The 27,942-nt window shown below is 41.7% G+C and overlaps 1 protein-coding gene and 1 long non-coding RNA gene across 3 annotated transcripts; one reads left to right on the top strand and one right to left on the bottom strand.

Moving 5' to 3' along the window:
* On the bottom strand, positions 1-20,653 carry MMRN2 (multimerin 2). Of its 2 annotated transcripts, XM_005236738.3 has the most exons (7): positions 20,200-20,653; positions 8,832-8,954; positions 7,499-7,605; positions 5,998-6,066; positions 4,669-4,842; positions 1,522-3,429; positions 1-505 (listed from the first exon to the last, which is right to left on the bottom strand). In XM_005236738.3, the coding sequence occupies exons 1-7, from the start codon at positions 20,481-20,483 to the stop codon at positions 117-119; spliced, it is 3,054 nt and encodes a 1,017-aa protein (XP_005236795.1). In that variant the 5' UTR covers positions 20,484-20,653; the 3' UTR covers positions 1-116. The 2 variants fall into 2 exon arrangements, with proteins under 2 accessions (XP_005236795.1, XP_055676194.1); XM_055820219.1 differs by lacking the exon at positions 4,669-4,842.
* Positions 20,654-20,867: 214 nt separating this feature from the next.
* Positions 20,868-27,105, top strand: LOC114011962 (uncharacterized). Its single transcript, XR_003554128.2, has 3 exons — positions 20,868-21,036; positions 21,484-21,549; positions 27,007-27,105. It is a non-coding gene; the product is annotated as an uncharacterized LOC114011962 (long non-coding RNA).
* Positions 27,106-27,942: the final 837 nt, after the last annotated feature.

The following is a 27,942-nucleotide window of genomic DNA, read 5'->3' as shown; positions in this document are numbered from 1 at the left end:
TAGGGTAGTGCTATGTTTAAACACATGCAGTAGGATTGAATACATCACAGATGAAGCAATAGTGAATTGATCCATTGTATCTATGGAAAGATATCAGTAAAACAAAATGTCACTATTCAAGTTTTAAATAGTAGGAATCCACCCATCGTTGTCCCAGGTGGGCTCCGTTTTGCTACGGAGCCCTGCAGCAATTCAAAGCATACTTTCTCTCCCTTCTCCATTTCTGCCATAGCAAAAGTAGTCATGGTGTTTCCATCTGGTGCTTTCCTTTGACTACTTGAGAGAGTTCTTTTGTACCCACGGCTAAAGGACAGCTGTCCTACTGCTGGTCCCGAACTAAACTCCACAGAGATGACAAACAGGTAGACACCTTTATGTGGTGCTTTAAAGTAGCCATGTTCAGGGAAATAGCTGTTTCCATAATTGAGGTAAGTTTCATTAAACCTCAGAGTTTTTTGTTTATCCTTTCCTTCTGAGAATCCCACGTGGAATGCCACCAATGAATCTGAAAAAGAAAGAGGAACAGGATTTTAGCAGCGAGCATTCTTCTTTTCCCAGGATTCAGGGCTTCAACTTATGTCCCACCTTATCAGGCCTGATTTCTGGAATGCTTCTTTGTAGAGCTAAAGACTTGAAATGGGTATGTGCCTGGGATTCGGTCAAATGATTCCCTGGAAATACCTGAACGACTGCTCTTGGAAAGTATAAAGTTGAGACCACCCAGGAAAAAGAGAAGTAGCACTTTTTGCTGTCTTAAAAATAAATTAGTTTGAAATACATTCTCTGCTTATTCAGTCTTAACTGCAGTTCTGCAGCACAGATGCCTGAAAGGGCTGGTTTTTGCTCTGTCTGTAACAGTGGCTACAATCATAAAACCCAATGCTAAAACTGCGATGGCTGTAATTACCAGGCAGGTGCTTATGGCCACATGTTTAGTGGGAAGGGGAAACGGCCAGTCACAGTGAAGTATGAGCTGAAAACTTGTCTCTGAAGCTTAGCTGTAAGAGAGAGTGTTCACTCTGGCAGGTCCTCCCTGTTCCACTGGTGCAAATTATAGCAGTTCATGTAATGTATCTGTCTGCGTTAGAAAAGATTTGGGGCTTTGAGTATGCTCCTTCCAGACTCAAGTAACAGAGGAGAAGTCAAGACCGGGAAGCCTAGCACCCCCTGTCAGCTTCAAAAGAGAAAACTGCTACTGTATTAACATGAGCATCTACAAACAAAATTTGTGTTCTAAACATCTGAAGCTCAATTAGTTCAAGGCCAATTTCCCAGCAGCTATAATGGGTGTAATTTTATTGGCCTCAAGCAAAGTGCAGCAGTGCATCGACTTGGTTCTCACTTGGAACTGCTGATTTTGATGGAGGGGGGAGGATGTAAATAACGTCAGCATTTCTCCTTCCAGCATCCCACAAGATACCTGACAGGTCTCACAGCTAATACGCTCTGTGTGTGAAACTTGGAGCAGGGCCCAGAAAGAAACCAGACCTGCACATGAACAAGTAAAAGAAAAGAACACACCTTTTTCCAAAAGCTCTGTCTGCACTGTATTTCTTCCACTTATCAGTTGGGTATTTTCTCTGTGCTTCTCAGGCTTTTTCTTGTCTCTTTGCTTGCCTTGACCTTTCTGTTGCCTTCTCCCCTTTCTGGTCAGCATTGACTGAATCTTTGTAACATCCAGACTTACATTTGAGGCAACTAATTCTTCGTTGCTTCCAAATAGTTTTTTAAAAATTAGCAGATGTTCCTCCAGCTTCTGCTTGATGGTTGCGAAGTCTGCTGAGAGAATTTCCACAGAAATGTTGAGTGGCTCAATTACATTTGCTATTGTATGATTGCAGCAGAGATTCATGTCATTTCTGGATTCATGCCTCTTGATTGCCAGGCTCAGGTGTTTGATATCATTCTTCAGAGTCATGATATCATGATAAGCTGAGCTATCCAAGTCATCTTTGGCAGCTTCATAGTTAGGTTCCATATGTTCTACGATGCTGCGTTGACTACTAGCTTCATCTGGAGTGGAGGATGTTTGCATTTCTTCTTTGGGATGCATGGGAGATGTACGAGCATCGTGTTTTTTCTGTTGACCTCTCTCCAACAGGTGAAAACTCTTTATAAGAGATTCTAAAGTCACATTTTGTTCTTGGAGTTTATCTGAGATGTGTCTGAGAGATTCTTGCAGCTGAAATACTGATGATATTAGGATACTAGGATCTTCTTCAAACAAGACTTCCATAAATTCTTCTCCCAGTAAAGCCTCCAGTGCTGCTTCGTGCCGCATGGCATCTTCTAAAAGTGAGCCAAAAGAACTGTTGAGAAATTTGATGTGTTGATGAATTTCTTCGTCTTTCTTCTTCAAGAAGCCTATGTCTTCTGAAAAAGCCGTGACTTGCGACTGAAGCTGTCTGTTTTCTTCTTGACGGAGATTAAGGGACTGATGGATAGATGGAAAAGCTGAGGAGAGCTCTTCAATTTCATTCCTCAAGAGATCTCTGAATACTGACTCTAATTGCTTCATATCCTTTAAGTTTGATTGGGTGCCTTCAAGGGAATAAGTGATATTCTTTAAATCTTCCTCCAGTACGTCAGTGTCAGAAGATAATCTCTGGCAATTACATTCCTCCATGTACCTCAACAGATCTGAATAGTTTTCCCGAAGATTTGAGAGAGTATAGTTGAGCTCTGCTATCTGCCTTTCCATTGCTGCTTTGTTTTCTTCCATAATAAGTGATTTCTCCATTAAAGTTATTGTAAGATCTTCTGGCCTATACTTTGAGATATTTTTTTTTAACTCTTTAAACCATCTCTCTAAAACTGCAATGTTCTGAAAGGCCACATCTGACTCCATGTAAAGTTCTTTAAGCTGCTTTGCATGCCCTGTCAGAATGTCGTTTATTTGTCTGATGGTTAAATGGGTATTTTCATCTTTGGGACCATGATGCGAGGAGAGTTCCGTTAAATTTTTTTTCAAAATCTCAAATTTATTTTCAAGATTGTTTTGTTCTTGTTTCACATTTGCTATGCTGTTGTTCAAAGATACAAAATGAGACTGCTGTATCTTATGAAACTTCTTGAGCTTTGCGTCAGTATCTGCCTTGATCGTGGTGAGATTATAGTGGGTACTGGCCTGCTGCATTTGCAATTGGTTCTCTATATCTCTTTTCAACTGATCGACTTTCACGATGTTTTCTTGGACTTTTGATTCAAACTTAGTTCCCAGCTCCTGGAATTCCTTCTTGGGCACAGTGCTCTCTTGGAATCTTTCTATGCTTTTCTTGTTGACTTGCACGTCATGGGACAGGTTTCTTACCATGGTCGAGAGGTTCTGTAAGCTTCTGTTGAAGCTTGCCCACATTGGGTTAAAATGTTTCCTTAGAAAATTCTCCACGTGGGGAAACAAAACTTGCTGCAGAAGCCTTTCCTGTAGATCTGTTAACACCGTTGAAAAAAAATAAATTTCATTAAATTTAAATTCTGCTTTCGGAACACATCTTGGTGTTGCCAGAGTAAGTCAAGTATGTATTTTTCTATAGTAACTGCCATATTACTCCCCAGAATCTGACCGCATGATAAATTTTGACAATTGCAAAAATAGCCTAATTTTAAATCAAGGTTACTGTGAAGCACATTGTGTCTTTGAGTCTGCAGGCAATAACTTAAATATGTATTGACAGCCCTGTAAGTCATAAAAAATACTGCATTTTGAAGCCCCCTGGACAAGCAGTTTTGTAAGTGGCTATAACTGCCCGTTTTCACAACAGTTCTTAGCTGGTAGGCTCCTGCTTATTTGGCTGTCTCATAATGTTGTTCTTGTTCTGATGCTTCTACTTCACAAAGTTATACAGCATCTTAACAGCTGAATAAGTAAACCAGAACCAAGTCACTTGAAAAATCTGTGAAGTATCTCTGTACTAGGTAGGAGTTTTAATAAGGTTTGATTTCTGTCTTTAATGTTCAAACTTGAATGCCTGCAAGTTCACTGAGGACAACAGTTTGTATCCCTGGCAGCGCTCAAGGCCGGGCTGGACGGGCCTTTGGGCAACCTGCTCTGGCGGAAGGTGTCCCTGCCCGTGGCAGGGGGCTTGGAGCTAGATGATGATTAAGGTCCCTTCCAACCCAAACCATTTTCTGATGATTAGAACATGTTTTTTGTGAGACAGTGGCTCACATTAGTAGCTCAAATTCAGTAGCCTTGTTTTTTTCCCACTCCTGTATATGGTGGGAATAATGTTCCAGGAATGGGTTGAATGTTATCAGGTTTTTTACATACACCAGTCCAGTATTCCTCCCCTCGGAGTATACGGCATGAGTATGAAAAAAGAACAAAACCCAAATCTAAACTCTACATCCCCATGGAAGAGAAGAAGCCATAGAAGCAGAATAGTAAGCTAACAGATTTTAAGTATGAGCAACCTCTTTATTCTGTTGTTAAGGCATATTCTGAAAAGTACAAAGGAATCTGCCTTCCATTGCATTTCCCTTTTCAAGTTACTCTTTAATTAGGTTCATTCATTTGTATTGGAATTGCAGCCGTATTTTTTTCTCTCTTTAGAAGCAACCAGCAGACCAAGGACTATCAGGGTATTTCTGTTTTCAAGTTTTCTTTCTGATCTGCGTGGTTGTACAGGGCCTATTGGCAGGCTGATAATTCTGGGTCAGACCTCTCACCTGAATTGCTCTGGTTCACTTCTAACATCATGCTTGTACCGTTGTTTTCAAATATTCTCTGTAAGTCACCTAAGTTGCTGACTGCTTGATGAATATCACTTTGAAGATCATCCAGTAAAGCCTCATGATTTTGAATGACTTCCAACATTTCTCTTGATTCCACTGATGTTGACACTAATCACAAGATTAAAAAAACAAAATCATGCAATGGAGTGCAGCGACCAGGTGACAGGTATTCCTACAAGATCTCCGAGAACACCTGTGTGCTTTTTGCTCTGAAAATTTTGCACTGACAGGAGGTTTGTTGTTTTATAGCACCTTAACTCATGGTTTCCTTGCAAAGAGTTTTTTCAACAGTGATGAAAACCAAATATATTTAAATATTAACAGAAGGAACTTCAGCCACAGTAGCCATGATGGCAGTAAAATGCTCTTCACTTAAAATCTCCCCATGCCACAAAAATATTCTGGAATAATGACTCCTTTCCAAGCCATTGACTTAAAGGGTAGCAAGGTTTACCAACCCAAAATAAAAGGAGAAGATGAAAGAGCAATTGAGAAGTTCCACTAAGCATACACATTAAGCATAGAGTGCCAGTGTCATAGCTGAGAGCTGCAGAAAGTGGTATATCCCAACTGTGCCATCCTGGGGGCCTTTCGCCCCCCAGAGTTACCTTTGACTTTTAAATCTAATGTTTTATAAACTTAAGTCATGTAAAGAAACTGCTTATTCATTCGGTGTTGAGAGCATAATATAAAGACAACTCTTTCAGAGCTGCAGTACTGCCCTAAAGCCAATTGCTAGAAGATACTTCATAGCACTGCAAGCCACACCGTTTCCCAGAAGGTAAGGAAAGGTCCTTTTTGGATACTTGGAGTGCCTGAGGTACAAATCTATGGTACCTCATAATAAAAAAGCTACTGGGTAGCTGCTCTGAAATAGGATTTTGAGTGGATTGTTTTTCTGGTAGACTTCTAAGCATGGTATGCTTTCCTGTGAATCCTCTTAGTAGAGCAAAGGGTTAAACTTGCATGCCATTGAAGTTTAATGCTCTGTACCAGCTGGCATTCTCACTGGGTATCACTGATGACCAGACCAACTTTGAAACTTTTGCATGCTTTGTCTAGAGCATTCATGTAGTGATACAGCAAAAGCCCTCATTCATGCCAATAAATGTAGTTGTATACAAGCTTTCCCAAATAATGCTTTCACTAGAGATATTGTCCATAGCTTATCATTGTAAAATTGCAGCTAAAAAATCCATCTCTCTCTCTCGTCAGTGGCTGAGAGGTAAAAGAGTGGCAAGCAAAGTAACCTCAAGCACATACTGTGGTTTGAGAACTCCTCTTCTTCCTGTCCTTCAGTTTGACTTCCTGGCACCAGAATAAAATTGGCATCTGCAATTGAGACGTAATACATCTGTGAAAATGTTTTAGACAGAAACTACTACAATTTAACAAAGCAACGCAGGGCAATTTCATGTCTAGTATTACTGATGTGGAGGCAGGTTTCTGCATTGCAGGTTTCTTTGGGTAAAGAACACCTTGTCTGGAGAATTCACTTTGCTTGTGGTACAGCATTGGCGTACAACTGCATAAATGCTCGCGCTGTGCGGTGGTGGTGGTGTGTTACCTCATGCTGAGTTATTGCTCCTAGGAAATAAGTCTGTATGTACGTATGCTTGCTTTTCTGGGGGGTCCTATCAAAAGATCTGCAAATTTCTCTTCCTTGTTCCACAGTTATCTGAACATTCTGCTGGCACCGGCTACAGTGAGTGATGCTGTACAAACGAGGAGATAAAGGTGGAGCATTTGCGTTTGGTCAATGAGTATAACGAAGGAGAGACTAGACTAGAAGCACTGCATTTGCTAATATCTTTCCAACGTTATAAATGAAGGTCAGGCCAAGGTATCACCTGGAGATAAATCTACAAATAAAAGCTATCTGCGGGGGGAAAAAAAGCTAAACCTTACAGAGATAAAAAGAGACATTCCCATTTTATCTGTGGAGTCTGTAGGTGAGTTAGACATACGTTGTGTGAAAATTTTCACACAGATGTTTGCCTTTTTTGTTTTGATTGCATTAATTGCTATTTTATCCATTTTTATTCATTTAAATTCTTTTTCTGCTTTTGGAGTATTATTTGCTAAATCCTGCCCACGCTGTGAAACACTCCAGTTTTTAAGCGATGTTCCCCTCTCTGACCTAGTAGCTGCACTCACCATTATTCAGCAGTGCAAAGAGTTGTAGTAGTTTATGTAAAAAGCTATTGCTAGAGCTTCCGTGGAAGTCACAGCCTGGCCTCTGTTCTTGTGTTGTAGAGATGCTCCCCGCTCTAGGAGCCGGTGTCTGTGCAGACAGGGGAAGCAGAGAGGAGGCAGCAATGCAGGCGGCGGAGTGAACGCTGCCTACCTTGTTTGAACTTGGATGCGTTGTGATTTCCCTAGCCAGATGACTTCATCCTGTAAACTGACCGTAGGGGCATTTCACGTACTAGTGTTACTTTCTGATGTCACCAGTTTCTACCTGGAATTAGACGTTCCTAAATGGACTTGTACATCTGACAGCTCCTCCCCCCCCCCCGCCTCCCCCAGCAAATTAATACCTTTCTCCATGTGTAAAGATTACAAAGATGCTACCAGCAGAAGAATTACAGCTAATTACAGCTACTTCTTCTTTCAGGGTATCCGTGATTGAGGGCATAGCAGATTAAAGAAAGTAAGGCATCAGTTCTCAAAAAGAGGAGAAACAAATAGGCAAACTTTTTTCTTGCCACTGTGACTGGCATTTAGTCTTTAATTCTCATGCTTGTTCCCTGGCTTTCCTTACCACGCTGTTCACAGTCCTTGCCAATAAATCCAGGGCAGCATTTCCACTGTAAAGACTTCAAAACCTTCTGTTTCACTTGATAGACTGGCTTCAGAGCTTTCCTGTACCTGGGGAGTAAGGGTCTGGGCATTAGATTGCAAGTTACAGTCAGCTGGCATCATTCCGACTAGCAGCAGTTTGGTTCCAAGTGTGTCCTAGACAACTAATGCAGAATGCAGTTAAGACATTTGTCATAAACTGTATCACTGCTGCTTAGTAAAACATTTAGGCAGTCCACAGTGATTTATTTTTTTCCCCTACATAAGATTGCTTTTCAGGACTACTGTCTACACCAGGAGGTGTGTACACACTCTTACATGCAGACAGCATCTAAGTACTATTCAGTGAGCAGGGCTCCAGTGCTCTGCCTCACGCTTGATTGTTCTTTGGTAGAGGTGTTTTTCCAAGTACGTTGACACTGATCTGATGCAAGTCTGAGAAATGTCACAGATGGCAAATTTATGCAACTATCAGTAATGCAACTGCAATGTTTATTGTAATAGAGTCCTTTGCAATCAAGTTTGGATGGAGCTTCAACTTCTGTCATATTCTGATGAGTTGTAGAGAAAGTTTTATTTTTAAACAAACATCCCAAAATGTCACTGGTACCAAGGAAGATACAAATTTGTAAAAACTCCACTAAAATAGTTTGTTTTCTGTTCAAAGAAAGAGGAATTAATTGTATTAACAAATAACAAAAGCATTTTTGCAATCAAGTAACTACATAGATGTGAAAACATACGTGAGTATTAAATATTATTTCACTTCATAAGTGCGTTGTGCCTCAGTGTCTCCCAGCATTAAAAATGTATCAGCCCTGGTACCTTAAGGTACACCGCTGGCTTTCACCAGTACTCCTTGGGCAGCCAGTCCTTCTGAAAGAAGAGTAAGCACTTGGCCAGTTGCCCATCTCTGACTCCTGCCACATAAATGGTTTTACTGATGGCTGCAGGCAGAGATTTTTTTTAACTTATGCATGTGTATTGTGACCTGAAAATCATGGAAAACATGTGGTCCCTGCTTGTGTCTGAACAAGCATGTGAGAAGATTTGAAAAATCACCGAATCACTGTGTAGTCCTGTACTTGATGGCTTAGAAAGGCAGTTGTTCTCCCAGGTTACTGAAATGCCTGATCACCTTAGGTGCATAAGTCAGACCCTGCATCACTTTGGTATTAGGCTGAGCTGATGCTTCAGTTCTTTTTGAAATGTGTCACTAAATACTTTTGAAACTATCATTTAGATACTTCAGAGAAAATTCTGTTTTCTTCAGTGGTTTTATTTAGGATACTTACATGATCTTCTGGCAGTCTGGTGCTCCATTTAGACAGGGCTGTTGGGAATTGATGATGTACTTCTCCTTCATGCAGGCTTCTATGTATGTTACCAGCCGGGACTGCGTGAAGGAGCACCAGTTCCTAGTGGAAGACAGACATGGGAAAGGAATTTGAAGTAGGTCATCTTAAGTCTCTGCTTGTAACAGTGCCAAGGAAGAGTGAAATGCAGAGGGCCCTTCCTTTTTTTTTTTTTTTTTTTTTTTTTCTTTTTTCAGCTTGATGATGAGGAAAATGGAAAATGTTTGCTGGCTTCTCCCTCCACTCCCAGTTCATTTGTTTTCATCTGGGATGTTTATCTCGGTGTGTTACAAAAGGGTTGATTGTCTAAACTTTGATGCATTATAGTTCCATTTCCAGTCCTTTCATTTAGCGGGAGAAATTTCCAATCCATGATAACCTGCAGGTTAATGTCACTTTAAATGTCAAATTGCCTTTCTCAGCATGTTGCCATTTCAGATGCCTAATGACTGACTCATCAGGTTGAGGCAGACTGCTTCTGAAAACTTAATCTGACAAAAACTCCATTAACAATCAATGTCTTCCTAAGTATTACTTCTTCAAGATAATACAGTAACCGGTTGCATTTTATTAGTTAGACTAGCTTTGAAATAATTTCTCCTATCATCTGCAGGAAAATAGCGCTGGAAAAGTGAGGGTTGTTTTCTTGGTTTTCTTGGGGTTTTGCTTTATGCTTCTAGCAAGGACAAGTGAGTTGTACTAGTCTGGTAAATTTTACATGTCAGAATTATATAGGCATCTATTAATCCCAGAGTGTAGGTGAATCTCTTCCTTTTCAAGAGTTTAAAGTCAAGACATGTTGTTTGAAGTTCAATGGTTAAAATCCAAGATCAGAAGTGACATTATCCAAGACCAGAAGTGAGGAGTAATAACTATAATGGGAACAACTGAACTTTAAGCAGTATATTTTTAAGTGGGAACACAGGAACCAAATCTCTGATAATCAGCATATATGGAAAAAATTTGCCTGTCTGAGAGAGTTGCAGAAATATTGGGGAACTGAGTCCTGCCCAAAAGCAGAAGCTGTGGCCATAGGGGCCAGGCAGCCAGGAGAAGGGGAAGAAGCTGCAAAGGAGTTGGAGGCATCAGGCTGGAAAGGGCAGACAGCCTGGGCTAGCTGGGAACACTTCACCAGGCTTGTTGGGACATAAACAGCCTTTTGTGTTCCCCTGTTTTTTAAGGAAAATGTGGTTACGATTTCAGCGGACGCTCATGCAAGCAAAACTCTTCATCTGTTAGAAGCAGGGGCAGGAATCTGCTGGAGCCTGTGGCGCTGGGAGGGCTGCACAGGAAAGCAGGCGGCTGCAGCCTTCGTGGTGATTTCAAGCCAAACCAGCTGTTTCGATGAGCTGTAGTTTTAAGGCCTTTGCAAGTGACTGGGAGAATTTTATCCCATTTATCAATGGGAGCCTTGTTTCCTGTGGGACTGAACCAGAACACAAATTCTCAAATTCTTATTAAATCATTAATCTTCGAGAGTCAAATGCTCTGCTTGTGTCACCGGGCAATTCAGTTGAAGCCACAGACGAACACACGTGCCCTGGCTGATGTCTGTCTCCAAGGTGCCCATAAGTCTGCCAGGCTTTGTAAGGCTGCATTGCTTGTCAGTGGTTGGTTTAAGGTGAATATCTCTGAAACAGAGACCCGATTTGCGCCTGTATTTAGGCTGTCCTCTCTCATGTGCCCAGCAAGCCATAAATGGGAGTGGGTTTTCCCCCCTCACATCCTCTGCTTTTTTTTCTGGGGAAATAAGTGACCGGGCGCTGCTGCTGTTGGAGTTCGCTGGCATCATTGCTAGGTCTGCCCATGGGATGCCTGCCAGATCCAGGCAGGAGTCTGCATTCACTGTGGAAACCTCCTTTTAAAATAGGCTTTGTTGGCTTTAGTGTTTTGTTCTTTCCTAACGAAAACAATCCACACCCCATGAATCATCATCTGGGCTGATTTGTTTTTCCCACCATACACAGCTTCCAACAGGTCCTTTGAGTCATGGAAGCCACACGAATCTAAACCAAATGTTTACATGCATCAACATGTGTGTGAGCAAGAATGGGGCATCGTGTGACTGAGTACTTCAGCTGTGTAGCACATGTCAATGTGCACACACACATAATGGAAAACACGAGGATTCCTTTTCAAAACCTGTTAATGTGTTGGAGGTCTCTGGTGGGCTTCTCACTCGTAGAAAGGGGTTATGTTCTATCAGAAATTGAATTGGTGGTTGATCCCAGCTTGGTGCATACTTTGGACAGTTATTAGCATGCAGAATGAATAGCATGAAAAAAAGGGGAATTTGGTATGCTCTCAATAACAACTTCCTTTAACGGTGGGCATATTTCTTTATGTCCATTTTTCTTTAGTGTCTGGTCACTAGTTCTTTCTCGCTTGATCTTAAAAGCTTATTTGTGGAGATGAAGGGCTACATAACTTGAAACCACTAAAAGTTACTGTGGTTAAAATCAAAACACAGTATTAAGTGAAGCTTCCCAAAATTTATTCTTTCATCATATAAGTAAATGAGGCATATCTTTCCCATCTTTAATAAGCTGCCATATAGATACATGTGCCCAAAGAGGAAACTTCTATTGCAGTATTTTTTGCACATCTTGTCAAATGCTTCCTTTAAGGACACTTTGCTATCTGTAACTAAAAATACTCCTTAACTGTATAACCTTGAGGGAAAATATGTCATTCTTGAATGTTAAGTGAAACAATGTAAAGACTGATCTAAAGTTCAGCGAGACATGCAGGAGTTCATCTGCTGGCACCAGTGGCTCTGGATCAGGCTATGAAGTTTCAAAGAGCTGCTGTTTTCACGAACAGCGCTTTATTCAGCTGGTTTCTGAATGCAGCAGCTTTGTGTTCTGCTTCTGCATTTTTCCCCCTCTTTGTAGTTACGTTGCTTCATTCACTAAGTATATAACCAACTTAACACCCTCTGCTTTTATTCTCTTTAATACAGTTTGCTCTTGAATCAAGCTTCTGCTGCCAAGGAGAGAGAGGAGTAGAAAGAAGTTGCTGGTCTGAGCAGAGCAGAAGAGCTTTCTCTCCAGTCTGGGGAATGGTAAAGTTTATCTCATACTGCAAGTTGGAGCAACACTTGAGGGAACCCTAGCAAATCCAGGGCTACAGATGTTTCATTTATTCATTTACTTTTCCTGTTTTACATTCCAAGCATATTAATCCTTTTTTTAAACCAGAAACAAAGTATCTGAATGATTTTCTTTGATAGACTATGCGTGTGTTTCCTAGGCTTTATTCTAATCTCCTTATTGAATAAAGTCTTCCCGTGTCTATCCTCTTTTGCCTTATTTTGAGGCAAGTGTATTCTTCTGTCTGCAGTTAAATACATCTGATGACAAAGAAGTCTGTATTTAAATAAGATTCAACAAATCTAGGTTAGCTCAAGCTCCTTTTTATTTGAACCTTTAAGATCTTTAAACTAAAAACTGATTTTAAAATTATTTTTTCTTATGTTAGATATTCCTTCTGATTTTACTGAAACACAGGTTCAAGGCTCGTGTCCGGCTGTGGCCCCGCACGGCCAGAGGGACGCAGAGGGGCTGGAGCGTGTCCAGAGCCGGGAAGGGGCTGGGGCACCCGTGGGATGGGGGGGGTGGCTGGGGGGGGCTCAGCAGGGACCTCATTGCTGTCTATGACTACCTGAAAGGAGGCTGTAGGCCAGGTGGGTGTTGGTTTCTTCTCGCAAGTAACAAGCGATAGGACAAGAGGACCTTGGCCTCAAGTTGTGTTAGGGGAGGTTTAGGTTGGGTATTAGGAAAAATGTCTTCACAGAAAGGGTGGTCAAGCACTGGAACAGGCTGCCCAGGGAGGTGGTGGAATCACCATTGCTGGAGATGTTTAAAAAAGCACATGGATGCAGTGCTTAGGGACAGGGTTTGGTGATGGACTTGGCAGTGCTGGGTGAACAGTTGGACTTCATGATCTCAAAGGTCTTTTCCAACCTAATTGATTCTATGATAGCAAAATGCAGGCAGTTCTACATCTGATGGCAGGATTTGGCTGGACCACCTTATATCATAGCAAACAAAGTAAAACCCACTGAACCAGGAGAATAAAGCGGGATGGCTGGTCTGCAGTAATTATCACTCTGCTTAGATGAATATGAGGTAGTCCCTTTTTTTTCTATACACTGCTATGCCAACAGTTGCAGCATGATAGTCAGTGCGAGGAATGCCCCCCAGGTCAGCTAAGTACTTACATACTTTATTTTTCTTTGTTACATGTTCTCATGATGGGCACTGCAATGCATAATTTCAGACACTTCCTAGGTCAGTGGAATTTTTGCCTAAACAAAAGCTTCAGGATATTGTTTTTCCATAAGTTTTGCTATTCCTTTGGCTATACTAGTACAACTGGGTTGTCCTTCACATCAGTTTCCTTGGGTCTCTATTCGGAAGGAATCCAGTTTCTGTAATTACCTTGAAAGCTCCTGTCCAGCTATTCCTGTGTCTACTGCTGACAGAGTGCAAAACTTTTCAGGTCCATAACACTTTCCTTATTGATGCTGTGCAAAGGGCATCAAATAAGCAATTATTGCTGCTTAAATGGGCTGCAGTAGAGAGGACTATGTTCTTCCAATTTAAACAAGCCACTTTCTATTGACTTCTACAGAATGACTTTTGATTTATACCATTTGAAGCAGAAAACAAGAATGAGGCTTTAACTGTAGAGTAATCTATGTTCTGTTTTTCCCTCAGTGCAAAATTCTCACTGACAAGAAAAAGCAGCCTCAATAAAACAGAGGTAAAATACCACATTTAAATTAATCTAAACTAGGACTGTGCACATCATTTTTAAGACAGACATATCTTTTTGTTTATTGCAGGAGGTGTTCAGCTGTTGAACAAGGTGCTGGCTCTCTGAGGGAGCATGGAATGTATGCCACTGTGTTTTTAATTAGCGGGCAGCAAGTGATCACTGGTGATCTATCAGTGAATTTCCAGCTCTTCCTGAGCAACCAGCAACCCTGTCTTACAATCTCACAGCAGAAACTCTCGTATTTCTCCACCCTTCCCTTAGCATGAGTAGAGGTCCCTCTCAGGCAGGCTCTGGGATCTTCCTGTGACTCGTCCCATGAACCACCCTGGTTGTCACGGGGTTTTAAGCAGTCTGATTGATTTGCAGTTTACCTTAACAAGCTGGGCTGAAAAGAGTGGCAGTGGTAGTTTCAAACAGGTGGATTTCTAGACACTGCTGGAAGCCTTCAGAGCCCTGAGTAATGCTGCCTGAAGACCACTTCTGTTCCAACAGTGGTGCCAGTTAGTCTGTTATCAGCTGGGACTTGTGCTGCAGAATGTCCTAAAAAATTAGTGCAGTGAAGGCTTTCTGAGAAAATCCAGTCCTTAATCTGGAGCCTTACTGGGAGCAGGAGCTCAAGAAAAAGCAGGCTTGTCTGGGGGCTGAGTTTGAGCCAAATCCAACTGTTGCTACTTCAGGGAAATAAATGCAAAAGGTTTTTCCTCTTCACAAAGCATCCACAGCCATTACTTCATTTATATTATCCTCCCTGTAACAGAAGTTCTACAGCCTGTTCAGAGAGCAGCTTACACTTGGATTTAACCTTTTGATCCCTGCACACGCAAGTTCACCCCTAGTGCAGCACGCTCGCTCCTTTGTCAGACCTTGTCTTCAAGTAGGAATCGCAGCCGGTGGCCACCTGATAGCACAGCTGTGGTGATACCAGCGAGTCCAAAATGCACAGGAAGACCAGCTTCCCAGGTGCCACCCGCTCCGGGCGCAGGTGATGTGCACCAGGGTTTGCCCTAATCACGTTTTGGGCCTGCGTGTAATTTTGCTGAGTGCTGGCTACCAATCACTCGTTCAAGGGGTGCTGGCCCGCGCAAGTGGGACGGCTTTGGATCCACGTGGTGGTAGTGCCGATGGTGGTTCTGTGGCTATGCTGAAATATGTGGTCCCTTGTTACCTGCTGAAAGAATGAATTGCTGCAGCTCACACTAAGGAGCAGTGAAGTAAAACAATCCTGTGGGCACAGGGTTCGATGACTCCTGCATCGCATGCAGTGAAGCTGTGTGTCATTTGCATCAAACATGCTAATGGAGAGCCATTCCGCCTGCAGCTGTGCAGCTCAGCAAGAGCCAAATATCAGAGAATTTCCTAAAGTTCTGAAAGGAGCCACGTACCTAACTTTGGTAGGAAACTGTTGCTTCTGTTAATGAACTTGGCACTGCAAAAGCTATTGTTGAGCACTCAATGGCCATTCCACTAGATTGCAGGATATCAGGGGCTGAAGATCACATTTAGCTCATTTCATCCAAATCCGCTTTATTTTAAGCGTATGTGCTATGCCCCTTTGTTGGGAAATTTCAGTATCCCATAGGCTTCTTGAGAAAGTCCCTGTCTAATTTTGAAGCGATAGATGAGTCAGTGTGAAACTGGTCTTTATTAAAGCAATAGATGTTTTCCTGTAAAAGCGGACAAAAAAAATATGCTATTAAGATTGAGCATTGTTCTGACTTTCCTTAGAGTAAGACTGATTGGGGTTTCCTCTGCTTGTCTGCACTTCAGAGGATAGTTGTTCTGTATTTTGACACCCTGGGTAATCACAAAGAGAGTCCTGCTTCTTTGTGGCTGTCTTGGTGCTAAATTAGAGGAAGAGGTGAGTGTTTCATTGAGATAACAGCACACCTGGCTGACATCAGAAAGCCTTCCTCTAATCAAGGGTGACTTCACAGAATCGTGTGTCCAAACCTCGAAATATGTTAATGCAATTAAGGATTTACTTATGCTGAAGACCTCTGCCTTTCCTACTTGTAGTTCAGGTAGTGGAGTCTGGGGAATTTTTTGCTTTTGTTTTTTCATTTTTTTTCAGATACATTGTAATTTTAAGAAAAATTCCAATAGATGACAGGCAGAGTGTGTGTTTGTGGGTTAAAGAGAAAAAAGAAAATCTAAATCACCTATCCAATTGGAGGGCAAATCCAAAACAGGGGCTACTTGGCAATGATTGCACTTTTGGAGAGAGAGGGACGTTCTGTGAGACTTTGCCACAGATGGGGAAACCAGCTTTAGTTGCTCTGCTGCTTCCCATTTTATCACCACAGTCCATTTCTCCCTTACTGGGTTAGCCTTCTGTTTGGGGACCAACTCTGTCTGTGTGGTTACTGAGGGGAGGAAGTTAAAAATAACCTCTGCTTTTTCCTAGGATTATTTTTAACCTGGAATGCTTAAGTGATCTGGTTTACAGTGTTGCTTGACAGACAGGATAGGCCAACTGAGGGTACAGGCAGCTTTGGGCTTTGCTGTCAGAGCTAGCATGTGATGGGATTGCATCTTTTAGATGCTTCATTTATCTTTTTTTTTTTTTTAATTAAATATGAACGCAAGTACATGAAACCTGAGTTGTTAGCCTGACTGTTGTTGATGCTGTGGGCACGTGGATTAGATTAAGGCCAGCTGGCTGCAGTTCTGCTCAGCACTGAGAAAAGATAGGAAGGAGCCTTGGGGTACACTGCTCCACTAATGGTGCTTCAGTGCATTGCCTGATTTGAGAAAAACCTGTTTATAGGGAGAGAAAATAAGCCCTTCTGAGTGTAATTACAGTAGAGGTCTTTCCATAGATCTCTGATCGACAGAGGTAAGTTCATGGCAAGGGTATGGAGAAGATAACATGTTCTTCCCGGGGTCAGGGAATCTTTCCTTTCAAAGGCTGGGTCACCATGTTCCTGGCTCCCATGCAGCTGTGTGGAGAAGGACATGCGTGTCCAGTTCTGTCTGCCCAGGTCTGAATTGTAGAACCTAAGGGAGGGCATGCAGCTGTATACTTACATGGCCCTCTCCTTCAGCTGCAGCTCCCCTGAGGTTGGCTCAGCACCATGCCTTGCTCAGGCACGCGTCATTACCAAGTGTTTGGTACAAGCGGCTCTAAAGAAAGAAAAATCTCCAAGGTGGCTTGTCAGTTCAGGGCAAGTTTTCACGAGCTATCAGGTGTGTCATCCATATAGCGATTGTCAGGCTAACAACAGTGGTGTATTGTCTCATTGATGTATTTAATTATCCCTTTCAATATGACTTGTGATCAGACAGCATTTGAATCGGTTCCAATAGTGGTGACTATTAGAGTAGGGAATGAGCTAATGCAAGCTCTTATTTGATATTTACTGGGTCACTTGTAGAACTTCCACTTATCTGGTCATAGCCCAGGCAGCTTTTCAAGCCTCATTTTAGCTGCCTGTATCCATACGCAGGAAATCCACCAGTAACAGCAGAGTCTTCCTATGAAGTTTTGCATTAGGCATCTGTTTTATATAGGAAATGAAGAGTGAAAATGTATTTATTTTGGGTATTATGCATTGAGTATTTATGAAATCCAGAACCTGTTTTTACTGTTCTTACCCTTTATCTTCCATTGCTAAAACAAATGCTAATATAGTCCAGCCGTTTCACAGTACAGGTCTCTTCATATACTCGTGCTTTCATTTCCCTTTTTAATTCTGCTGACAGTTTGTGTACACATGGATCCATTTACCTCAACCATAGAATAAACTATCTAAAGTCAAACCAAGCAGCTCATATGAGGGCACAGTTGCTGGGGAGAAAAGAATAAAAGATGATTTCGCTGGGAAAATTGGCCTCTTGATAGTTTTGATTTTGTAAGTAACATGTACAAGCACTTGTCCGCTTTGAATACGCAGGGCTTCAGCTGTTTGCTCAGATACAAACAGCTGAGATACCAAACTGTTACCTAGGTTTTCCTCTAAAGAAAAGTTGGAACAACTTTATTATCTCTTTTTAAAAAGGTCACCTAAAGACGAGTGTCTTCTTGCTGATTTTCTTGTCAGAATAATCCTGTTATTGTGAGATGAATTCATTAGTAAAGTACCATATCCAAGCTGGGATCTAATGAGTCATTTCACCTTACATGTTGAAACAAAAACCAGAGGAATCTGTCTGACTAATTGCCCTGGGTATATTAGTCATGATGTCTCAGTTATTCAGATAACTGCACTAAGAAAAATAATACTATAATTTTTTTTAGAAAAATCTTCCGTTATTTTGTAACAGCCACTGCTCCTAATACACAAGAAAAATAGCAAGAGGTTGGAAAAAACCCACATCATTTTTGTTAGATAGTTATGAGAGTCAAAACTTTATCTCACAGACAAAGTTACCATTGATTTTGTTTGGGTTTTTTCCAAGTTCTGAAAACAAAGTGTTTCTGTATTTCAAAAGCAAACTGTAAGTGGGACATAGTTTTGGTAGAAAATTCTTGTTTATGAGCCTGGGCTTTTTTTATGGCATGTCTTTATCTCCCTATATCTCTTAATTCCTGATTAAATCCTGCTTTTCTTCTTGCTCTGCGCTTTAGAGGTAGAAGCCCAGTTCCTCTATGTTTTTTTCCAGGGTATGTGTCACACTTATAGGGAGGAAATACCAGATTGATGACAACTTCTTGTCTATGCTTAGCAGCGTACTCCAGCTATGAGCACCTGACATGCATTTGAGAAATTTAGGATCTGAAAAAGTACATTGCTTCAACTCCTTGAATTTTTAGAATTTCAAATGCGCTTACAAGGGGAACTGTGCTGTCTCTTCTTGTTCACACTCTTTCACCTCACTTTTGGACATAATTCCTTTCAAAGTGCCAGATTTCTTTCGTAAGATGGATCACCTTCCTGGGCTTGTGTGCGCTATAAATGTGACAGCTCTAGCAAAAGAACATACACCTTAAAGCTACAGCCAGGCTAGATTTTGATTGCCTGTAGTCATCAACATAGCTTTATAATTGGGAAGAACTCTATGATTTGACTCATTATGCAACTGTCTCCATAAAAGGAGGAAGTATTTATCTTCTTGGGAGGAAATTAGGATGAGTAATAGCTAGTGCTGAACAAAGTTACATAGCAAAGGAAGAAATCCCTATTAGGACAGTGTATTACAGCATCTTGCTGACCCATATATACACTTTTTTTACACTGCTAAATGTGCATAGTATTTGTAGTTTTCAGAATGCTTTTGGCATTTCACCAGCAATCAAATGATTACCACCACCTTGCAGTATAATGTGGCAGTCCACAGTACCACTTAGGCTTTGTGTTCCTTCCTCTGATGGTGTCTGAAATGCATTAACCAGGAGTTGGTGAATTAACAGGGCATGTCATTATCAAACACTAGCCATCAGGCAACTGGAAGTCAACGCTTACAGGCTTTAGAAAATTACTTAAGGTTAATGGTGGGAGGTACAGATTTGTGGGAAGGTGTGGTATGAAGCCCAGCAGGGTTTTAGTACACTCACCATGCTGCAGGCAGAAGGGAGGCCCTAATTTTACACATAGGTGAGAGTAGAAACAATTTTGCATACTACAGTTTGCATGGAAGGGAAGCATGACATGAGCAAGGTTTTGTAGTCTCTTTCCATCTCCCTTTTTCCCTTTCCTCAAGAGCATTTAAAGGGAAAAATACCAGGGCATCCTAAAGCACTGAGCTGTGAACAGCACTCACTGTGCTGCTGTTTCAGCTCTCCCAAACAGGGCTCTGCAGTACCCATCCATCAGGGCTATAAAAAATTCATTCACTGTCCTGCTTGGTTTTCATCTATTTTAAACATTTAGAGACCTACTTATGTGCCCTGTAAAACTTACAAAAAATCATAGTGTTTAGAAATCTTTCTAGTGAAGTACATGCCTTTTCCATTCAGCATGGCTACTTTTGTGCTGTAGATTGCCCCGAGAAACATTTCATGGTCATGAAAACCTTTTGTGGGGGTTAAATTTGTAGTCATTTTCATGCTTATTTATTATTCTTTACTCTCTTATATTTATTCTTCACTGTTTTTATTTTGCTAACATCCTGCTGTTCTCTTTCTCTCTCTATTTCCAAGGCCCGAGTCTGTAGCCAAGCACATGCCGACGATGGGCAAAGGTTGCCATGATCAGCAAAAATAATCAGCATTAATTTGTGATGAGAAAAAGTTAGTAAATGTTTTTTCTCCAGTTCTGCTTTGCCAGAAATAGCATTTGTTTTATGGTGCTACAGCAGAACTGGAAGGCTTTGCATCTGCCAGGTGTGTCCAAACCCCTAACCCTGTTTTGCCATCTCGGACTAGGTAGAGAGCCAGTCCCATCTGTGCTTTCATCCTCCACAAGCAATTTCTGTTTCTGTAGTTAAAACATTTAAACCTCTCCTTGGATATAGACTGATCCCTAAAATCTAATGTATTTTAAAGAGAAACTTCTATTGAAAATGGTCATTTGTCAACAGGATACAAAGGGTACCAGACAGGATCACACTATTGTTACATGTAAGACAGACACATTGGGGTACTTACCCGTTTCGAGACTGTGAGCTTGCAGCTTCAAAATCCTCTCTCTCTTCTTGATGTGGGGAGGTCACACTTGAAGGGTAATCTTGAATATTCTCCCTGAGCCCTTCTGCCTCCCAATAACCTTGTTCCTCGTGTGACAGAGGAGTCCTCTGGGGGTATACAGAGGTCTCGTAAATTTGTGGCTTTGAGCTGTGCACTGAACCATCGTGATATCCATGATGGTCCGAGTGTCTGGCCAGCTTTGCCAGTCCTATTGTATTACAGAGGAACAAAAGTTTCACTAGCATTGTGGGTTTCTTCCCACCTAGTTACACCTGTCTCTTGTTCTCTTCTCTGAAGCACAGCCTGGATTAATTCAGGAATGCCCCGGCAACATTCTTTAACTGGAAAGTTGGAAGAAGGAAGGGGGGGGAAAAAAGTTTAACAAAGAGCGGAAAAAGCTTTCGACCCTCCCAGCTACTGTGGAAACGTCCGTGGCTATTGAACAATGTGAGTCTGGTTCCTGTGTGGGGCTCTAGCGTCTCCAACAGAGGCGGGGGGAAAACGGTGGTAGGAATATAGCTTATTCAAGGAACTTCTGAGCTTGGCTGCCTTCTAAACTTATCTGTGGACAGGAACTTGGCTTTTATCAACTGCCTTCTCCCTCAGGCACAGGAAAAGGATGTTAGCTTAAAGGAAAGGAAGAGAAAAGAAAGGAAAGAAAATACTGAGTGGTGTAACAGACTTTCGTTATGGTGCCAAAAAATGTCACAGACCTGCTTGCTGCAATGTCTGCATGTGGGTATTTTTTCTGCAATTTAAAGGCTGAAATACCGTGGCTTTAGCAGCAGAATACTCATGGTATGTACAACAAATTATGGGCATTAAGGGATTCGGAGTAAATGCACAGCAAAAAAGAGCTTACAAACATCCATTTTTGTGTGGCTTTTGCAAAGTAGCTCTGTGAATCGTACTCTGTTGCCATCATGGAAGATTCTCATGAAGTGGTCCTTCTGAGAATTCAGGATTATTGAACATTTTTAAGAATTTCCATTTGGGTTCTCATCTCTGGATCTTACATAATTTTTTTGTATATTTTTAATTAGCATTACAAAAAAACATTTGCCAAGAGCTGCTGTAAAGAGCTACATCACCAAATCCTAATAATAATGAAGAAAAAGGCTGTGGAAGTAGGATGTAGTTTTCTTACTGGTTTTGCTTTACTTGATGGTGCTGCTTTTAGACTTGATGGTGCTTCTTTTAGTTTTGTTGCTATCATAAACTTTTTCTTTCCTTACTGTCTTGCAGGGTGATGAGCTCTCTGGCATTTTTGAGAAGAAAACGAAGGAGAATTATGCCCCGCTGACAAAACAGGTGGGAATGTTGGTGCAGACCTGCTAGATTATGTCCGTTTGAATGATGAGATGCACATCCTGAAGTTCAGTGCATTAAATGTAAAGCTTTTCTGGAGTCATTCCAGTGCCAGCTGAAAAATAGAGGGTAAAATCTTTCTAGGATTTTGGAAGGCCTTGTTATTAAAGGCTGTGAATTTGCATCTCATTATCACTGGTTGGATCTGCACCCCTCTCCTTTTGACTGCCCCTCGTTTATGCTTACTGGAAGAACCTAGAAAGATGCAGAAATGCACTTACTGACCTGTGACAGACACCACTGTGTAAGAGCAATTAAGTGCTAGGGCAGCAACAGTGGCACATGGAGCAAGGTGGAGAGAGATTTTGATAATTATAAGGGCAAAACCTGCTCTTGCTGTTGTAGTCACTTCTCCAGGGAGATGAAATCATAAGTTCTGGACTGAAGACTGAAAGAAGTAGGCAATTTCCCTCTGTTCCTTCCTGCTGCTTTTATTTCAGAATTGCGTGCATCCTGCTATAATACATGTTAACGTGTGAATATTTTATGTGCCATGTTTCACATACAAATGTGCCTTTCTTACAAGTAACTGGATGTGACCTAAGCATTATGTTTGTTTATTTAATAAGACTAATTATCAGGAAGGAACTGAAACAAACACAAGACAAAACAAACAGGCTTATAAACTGAACTGCTGTGTGATCGTGGCTTGCAGAAAAGTGATTTTATGCTACAGATACTGAAGTTGTCCCACTTGTGACCTCCTTCCAAACCCTTTGGACTTGCCTTCCCACATATACCTTTCCACTCAGTCTTAACTCATCTGTTTAATCTTTATTCTTTGTGATACTTCCCAAGTGGTGGGGCAATGTTTCTCTGCCATCCTCCTGGCTCAGAACATCTGCTGCTCCTTCAGGTGCGAGAACCATTCTCTGTGCCTTTGTAATGACGCTGCCCACAATTGCAGCAGTTGGGAGGCACAGATTGCTCAGCCATCTGCAAGTTAATAATTTACCATGACTTTTTGGTAGCAGTTATGAAAGATGTTAAAATCTAGAGCATGCCGGCAACTGACATCTCTTTCCTTGTGATGGGGATAGCATAGGATGCTGCCATGAACACGTGGAAGGTATGAATTATTCAAAGGACTTGACTTACTAAACGCTAGTTAAGGTTTCTGTCTAATAGCGGTTCTGATTTGAGGTCTCTGAATAACATTCAGGTTATACGGTTGGTTCATAACATTAGATTTATTGGCAAACTGAGCTGTAAGTTTTCTTGCTCTAACATCTGTAGAGGAACAGGTGTGAAGAGTGTACCTGTTTAGGAACAAGATACACCACAACTTTCCCTCTCTTTTTTTGAGCTAACTCCTCAGCCTGGAACCAAGGAAAACAGATGTGCAAGGTCATTTGCTGTAACGATTTGCTCATTGCTTTCTGAGGTCAGTCTCTTCTAGGAGGTACCTTCTAGGTGAGAAAGGCAGCTGTGCACCAACTAATATTAATAGATACCTATTCTCTTTTCAGTTGCCTGGTTTAGGCTTGGTGTACTTTATGCAGCTGGCTACCACTGTCAGAATGGAAGGAATGGGCGAGTAAATCAAATTTAAAACATAGCTTGGAAAATGATTTGGAAATAAGTGTTATTCCAAAAGTATACTTGAAACCCTATCGGTAAGTGATGTGACAGTAACAGTGTGGAGATGTTTGGAGCCGCCCTGTTACTTCTCAGAAGCTTCTAGCAGTTCTCAGAACAGCTAGCCAAAAAAATGCAGCTCGCTCACTCTATATTTTGGCAACTAAATTGGACAGGTGATAGATATTGTTCCTCCAGTCTTGGATCCCAGTCTAATGGCTTTTTTTGCCTGTGCCTTTATTTATGAAAATACTTTTTCCCCGATTATTTTTGAGGAATACTTCTTCAAACTACTCAAACTAGTCTTCAGACTTCAAACTAGTCTTGAAAGAGTTGAATTTGCAAGTTATACCACATTCACGGTATGCCCCAGGATCTTGCAGGTAACTTTCAGGGCTACTCTTGCCTTGTCTGGTAATTATAACCATTTCCATCAAACACAGCTCTTAACCCCTTCCAGTGTTGCCCGCTCTGAGAATTCAATGTCCCGTTTGTCATTCCATATCGAAGCTGTCAGATGCCAGTACTGGATAAGCTGTGTAAGATGTCAGATCTCATCTTGGCCCCTTTCTGTTTGTTTGGAGTCAGAGCCCTGCACCTATGGTTGGATAGGAGGTGGGTGACCACACAGTAAACAGTGCCAAACAATACATTTGATAAATGGCTTATATGTACTTGGAAAGCAAACATGCTGGCTAGCCCAGTCAGTGGCTCTCTGGAGAAAGAACCTGTAGAAATTAAATTTTCAGTTATTAGATTTGTGTTTTCTTGTTTGTTCTTTTTATCTTCCCTGATTCACTGCCTACTCCACAATGCTCTTAATTATAGACTTAAATTCAGAATCCGTGCTTTTAAAAGAAAAAAAAAATAAAGCCAAAAACCTTGGAAAAATATTTGAAAGGCCAAGAAACGATTACGTTATTTTCCTAAGCATGGGTTGCTTTAGATTCATATATCCCAGCTCAAAATCTCTGAAGCGGACTAACTGAAAGGATTTTTTTATCTGGGAAGATGAATAGGACAGTTTTGTTAATAGCTGCGCAGCAAGGGGATAGCTTCTCATTAGGCGCTGGGTTTTAGATCTGGAAAACGCTGTCTCATTCCCTCCCTGCTGTCGATACGCGCACGTGGGTGTGCAGCAGCTCCAGGGAAAGGGAGCACGGGGGGGAGTGTCGGGAGGGGGGCTGCTGAGCTGGGAGGCAGTTCCTTTCAGTGCTCTGTCCTGCAGAGGAAGAAGATGAATTCTTGTTGACAAAGCTTTTGAGCAAACTAACAGAAATAATCAATGATATTCAAAGGCAGAGATCAGTCACGAAAGACCGCTGTACTGGCAGTGCTCTGCTCGCTGTACATGTGCCTTAAAAACGGCTCGTCCATCAGCCTTCAAGCTATTCATTCCCTGGCAGAGGAAATTAGTCATTAACTATGCAAACGTACATGCAGGGATTCAAATCCTAAACTGTTTGCCAAGAGGATGTCAGACAACTGCTTATTTTCGTTAAGGCATGAAAATGAATGATCTGAGACAGTTCTCCCTTCTGTGTTTTGAAGTTTTCATAAATGGAGAGAGAGAGGGGCAGGAGGATTTCTGTTTATATAGAACATGGTTTGATCCTGTTAATGTTAATATTATTCTCCATACAAAAACTTCCTGAACAAAGGATATTTACCAGCCACAAAAGCAGTCTCTTTCCTTGCCTTGCCTGTCTTTCAAACAACGTCATACACTGTTTAAATACTTCAGTAGAATATGACCAAATCCCACTCCTTTCATCCAGCGAGATGCCTTTGTCAGCTGTTAGTCTCCAGCGTAAGTTCGTCATTAAAGGACAAGGTTAAGGTTTTGTGTGCGGAGCAACTTGCAACTGGGAAAATTAAAGAGGAGAGAGACACGAATTAAGTAAAATCCTGTTTTAATCTGTTGCAGACGCAAAGAAAAGACAGTAGAAGACGGGGAATCTTGATTTCTGCTTTGCACGTGTTTCTTTCCCTTGTGTCTGTGCTTTGGGAATAGGTAGACTGGAGTTACACGTGTCACGCCCCTATTCCAGAACTACTGGCAGATGTTGTACAGGTCTGCTTCCAGGTATGAGCCACCAACACCCAGAGGGAGGTGTAGGCTCGTGGAAGGTTGGGAACTGCACCTTGCAGAGACCCTCAAGAAACTACAGTGTTATGCAGCGAGAACTCAATGGGCAAGTCTGAGCAGCCAGAGTTCAGACTTCAGATGAACAACAGCTGGGTGAATTTGTCATTGCACAAGGCAAGACAAGGCTTTCGCTTCGTGTTATGCAGATCAGCTAAATGTTTGTGAGATACGAATTTCTTGACAAAGTGATAGGAATTAAACTCAATAGAAGAAAAATAGGATCTTGATTTAACTGACTTCTCCCCAGTGTCCCAAGGCAGAGAACAGAGAAAAGGAGGTTGCTGCCAGGTGAGATAGGAACTTGGCTTCTCTGAATTGCCTGCTGGAGAAGCTTCTCTTCAGCTGCTGATAATGTTAGCAAAATCTTAAAGCCAGGGTTGCTTACATTAGCTCCTGTTGTTAGGTTCGCCTGAGGCAGGGCTGGCAACAAATCAGGGCTGAACCTTCTGCTTAGAACAGAAAAGGGGTACTGCAGTCACCGTGGGGTGGCAAACGTTCAGCAGCCGTTATTGATGCTTGCCCTATATAGATCACCTACAACACAGTCTTGAGTCCAGAGCTTTCCTAAAAGGGTTTCAAGGTAAAACAATGTCTGTGCAAACTGCCTGCTGCCTTGGGAGGGATCCAGCGGCATTTAAATACCTCTTGTGAGCTCTTTCTGAAGGTCATCGAGAGAGGAGAAGGCAGGAAAGGAGTATCCCACTGGAGTGCTGGTTAATTCAATTCGGTGATGAATCACGTTTCGTATTCCAGGATGGCTTAATGTTTCATGTATTTGTTACCTTTTATAGCAATGCAAAATATGTAGAATTCAATTGTAAAAATCACAATGACAGAACAATAACTTAACAAAATCAAAATACACTTCTCTCTCAGCCTTATCAGCCTAGGCGTTCTCCTGAAAATATCAGTAAAACCCATAACCCTGGGAAACTCTGTGCTCTGCTTTAATGGTCTTTAAAAGCCTAGTGAAAAAGTAAATGGGCCCTGTAGCGATTCCCAAAGATGGTAAATTCCTTCTTACCAAATGCAGTAAAAACAAAACGCCTGCCCTGTGCCTGATGAAATCGATGGGAGTCTTGCAACTGACTCTAAGAGCACCTGGGTTAAACCACTGGTCGTATGGCACAGTAAGATGCAGATATCTTCAATTCAGTAATACCCTGGGAGCAGAAATGAGCACCAGCTGTGCACTTACGGTAGTGGTCAATCAGCCACCTGATGGGAATTTTGAAAGATGGTAAGAAAAACCTTTTTTCACTTTTTGCTGCAACAGTCTAGAACAATGCAAGCTCCTATAATAATTGGCTATGTTGTGATGGCCTTCCTCTGAATCTTGCATTTTTTAAAATTAATTTAAAAGATTGATAAATTTATTAGTCAGAGATTTGGCTCTTCTACATTCAAATGGAAATTTGTACTTCATTTATAAGTAAGGATTTTTTTTTAATAATAATAAGTAATTATTTGTGAGAAAAAAAAGATGAAGAAATCTATGCTGTTTCCCAAATCAACCATTTTTCAATTGTCTCAGTATGGAGTAAAAAAAAACCACTCCCAAAACCTAAAAAAATATTCTTAGTTCCACAGTAAGCTATGTTTGTGTACATGTCTGCATGTATGTACAGACATACTGGGTTTTATTCAGATTATTTATTTTTTTTTCTGTGTAGGCGTTCCCCATCTGACACTTCCAGGCTGAAAACTTGCGGTAGCAGCAGCTTACGGACCAGTACACTTCATGATGTTACGGTGTGTTACCCTCCCATAATGCAGTTAAACCTCTGCATTTCGTATTTGGTTTGCCTCATAAGGAAAAGCAGCCAGAGCTGGTCAGGGTTTGTGCTCGGAGGCCAATGCTCCATGGCTTCCATAGTCTCAGATATGGCACTGTTAAAAAAAATATATAAATAACCACCTTGTTGCACCAGCAATTGCTTTCACAGGTGCTTGCTCTGAATTTCGGTTTGCTAGCGGGACAACAGCTGGTTTGGGCCACTTGGGATTTATTTCAGAAAAGAATTTATCTTGAGTTTAACTTTAAAGCACATTAGGATATCCAACTGTGATTAATGATCGTATGTTTTTGTAGTTTTTCCTGGCGAGTCCTTGAGGCTGGATGGATCCTCTGTGCAAGCTGTAAGAGTTCTCTGCTGGATGATTTTCTCACCCCACTGTGCTCTGCAGCACAGAGCTCCGACGTGAGTGATGGCGTCAGTGGAAAACGTCAGCTCACCCTGCAGTGGCAGAGCAGAGGTCTGTCTACAGCAACTCGGAGAACTAGGAAGCAGGATTTCCCCCAACAGGCATCTGATTTTTCAGAAATGAGCCATTGCAGTGGGATGTGCAGCCGTGCAAAACCCGTGTTTTATACTGAACGCCTTCAGACTTGACAAACATGGCAAGTGGGACTTCTAGCTCCCTTCACTTGAGCACCAAGCCTTAGCTGGTTCCCTTTTTCTCTTGGTATTTACTAGAAATAACGTCCTCGTTACTGTTTTGTGCAAAGTGGGTTCTGGTAACTGCCAGACGAAGAAACCTGACCCTGTTTGCTAGAAACACTACCAGCTTTATGTGCCCGCCCCCCCGCCCCCCCCCCCCCCCCCCCC

This window comes from Falco peregrinus, chromosome 1 (assembly GCF_023634155.1).
Source record: "Falco peregrinus isolate bFalPer1 chromosome 1, bFalPer1.pri, whole genome shotgun sequence".
Lineage (NCBI taxonomy): Eukaryota > Metazoa > Chordata > Aves > Falconiformes > Falconidae > Falco > Falco peregrinus.
The sequence above is the reverse complement of the archived record's forward strand: the minus strand, read 5'-3'. Positions and strand labels throughout refer to the sequence as shown.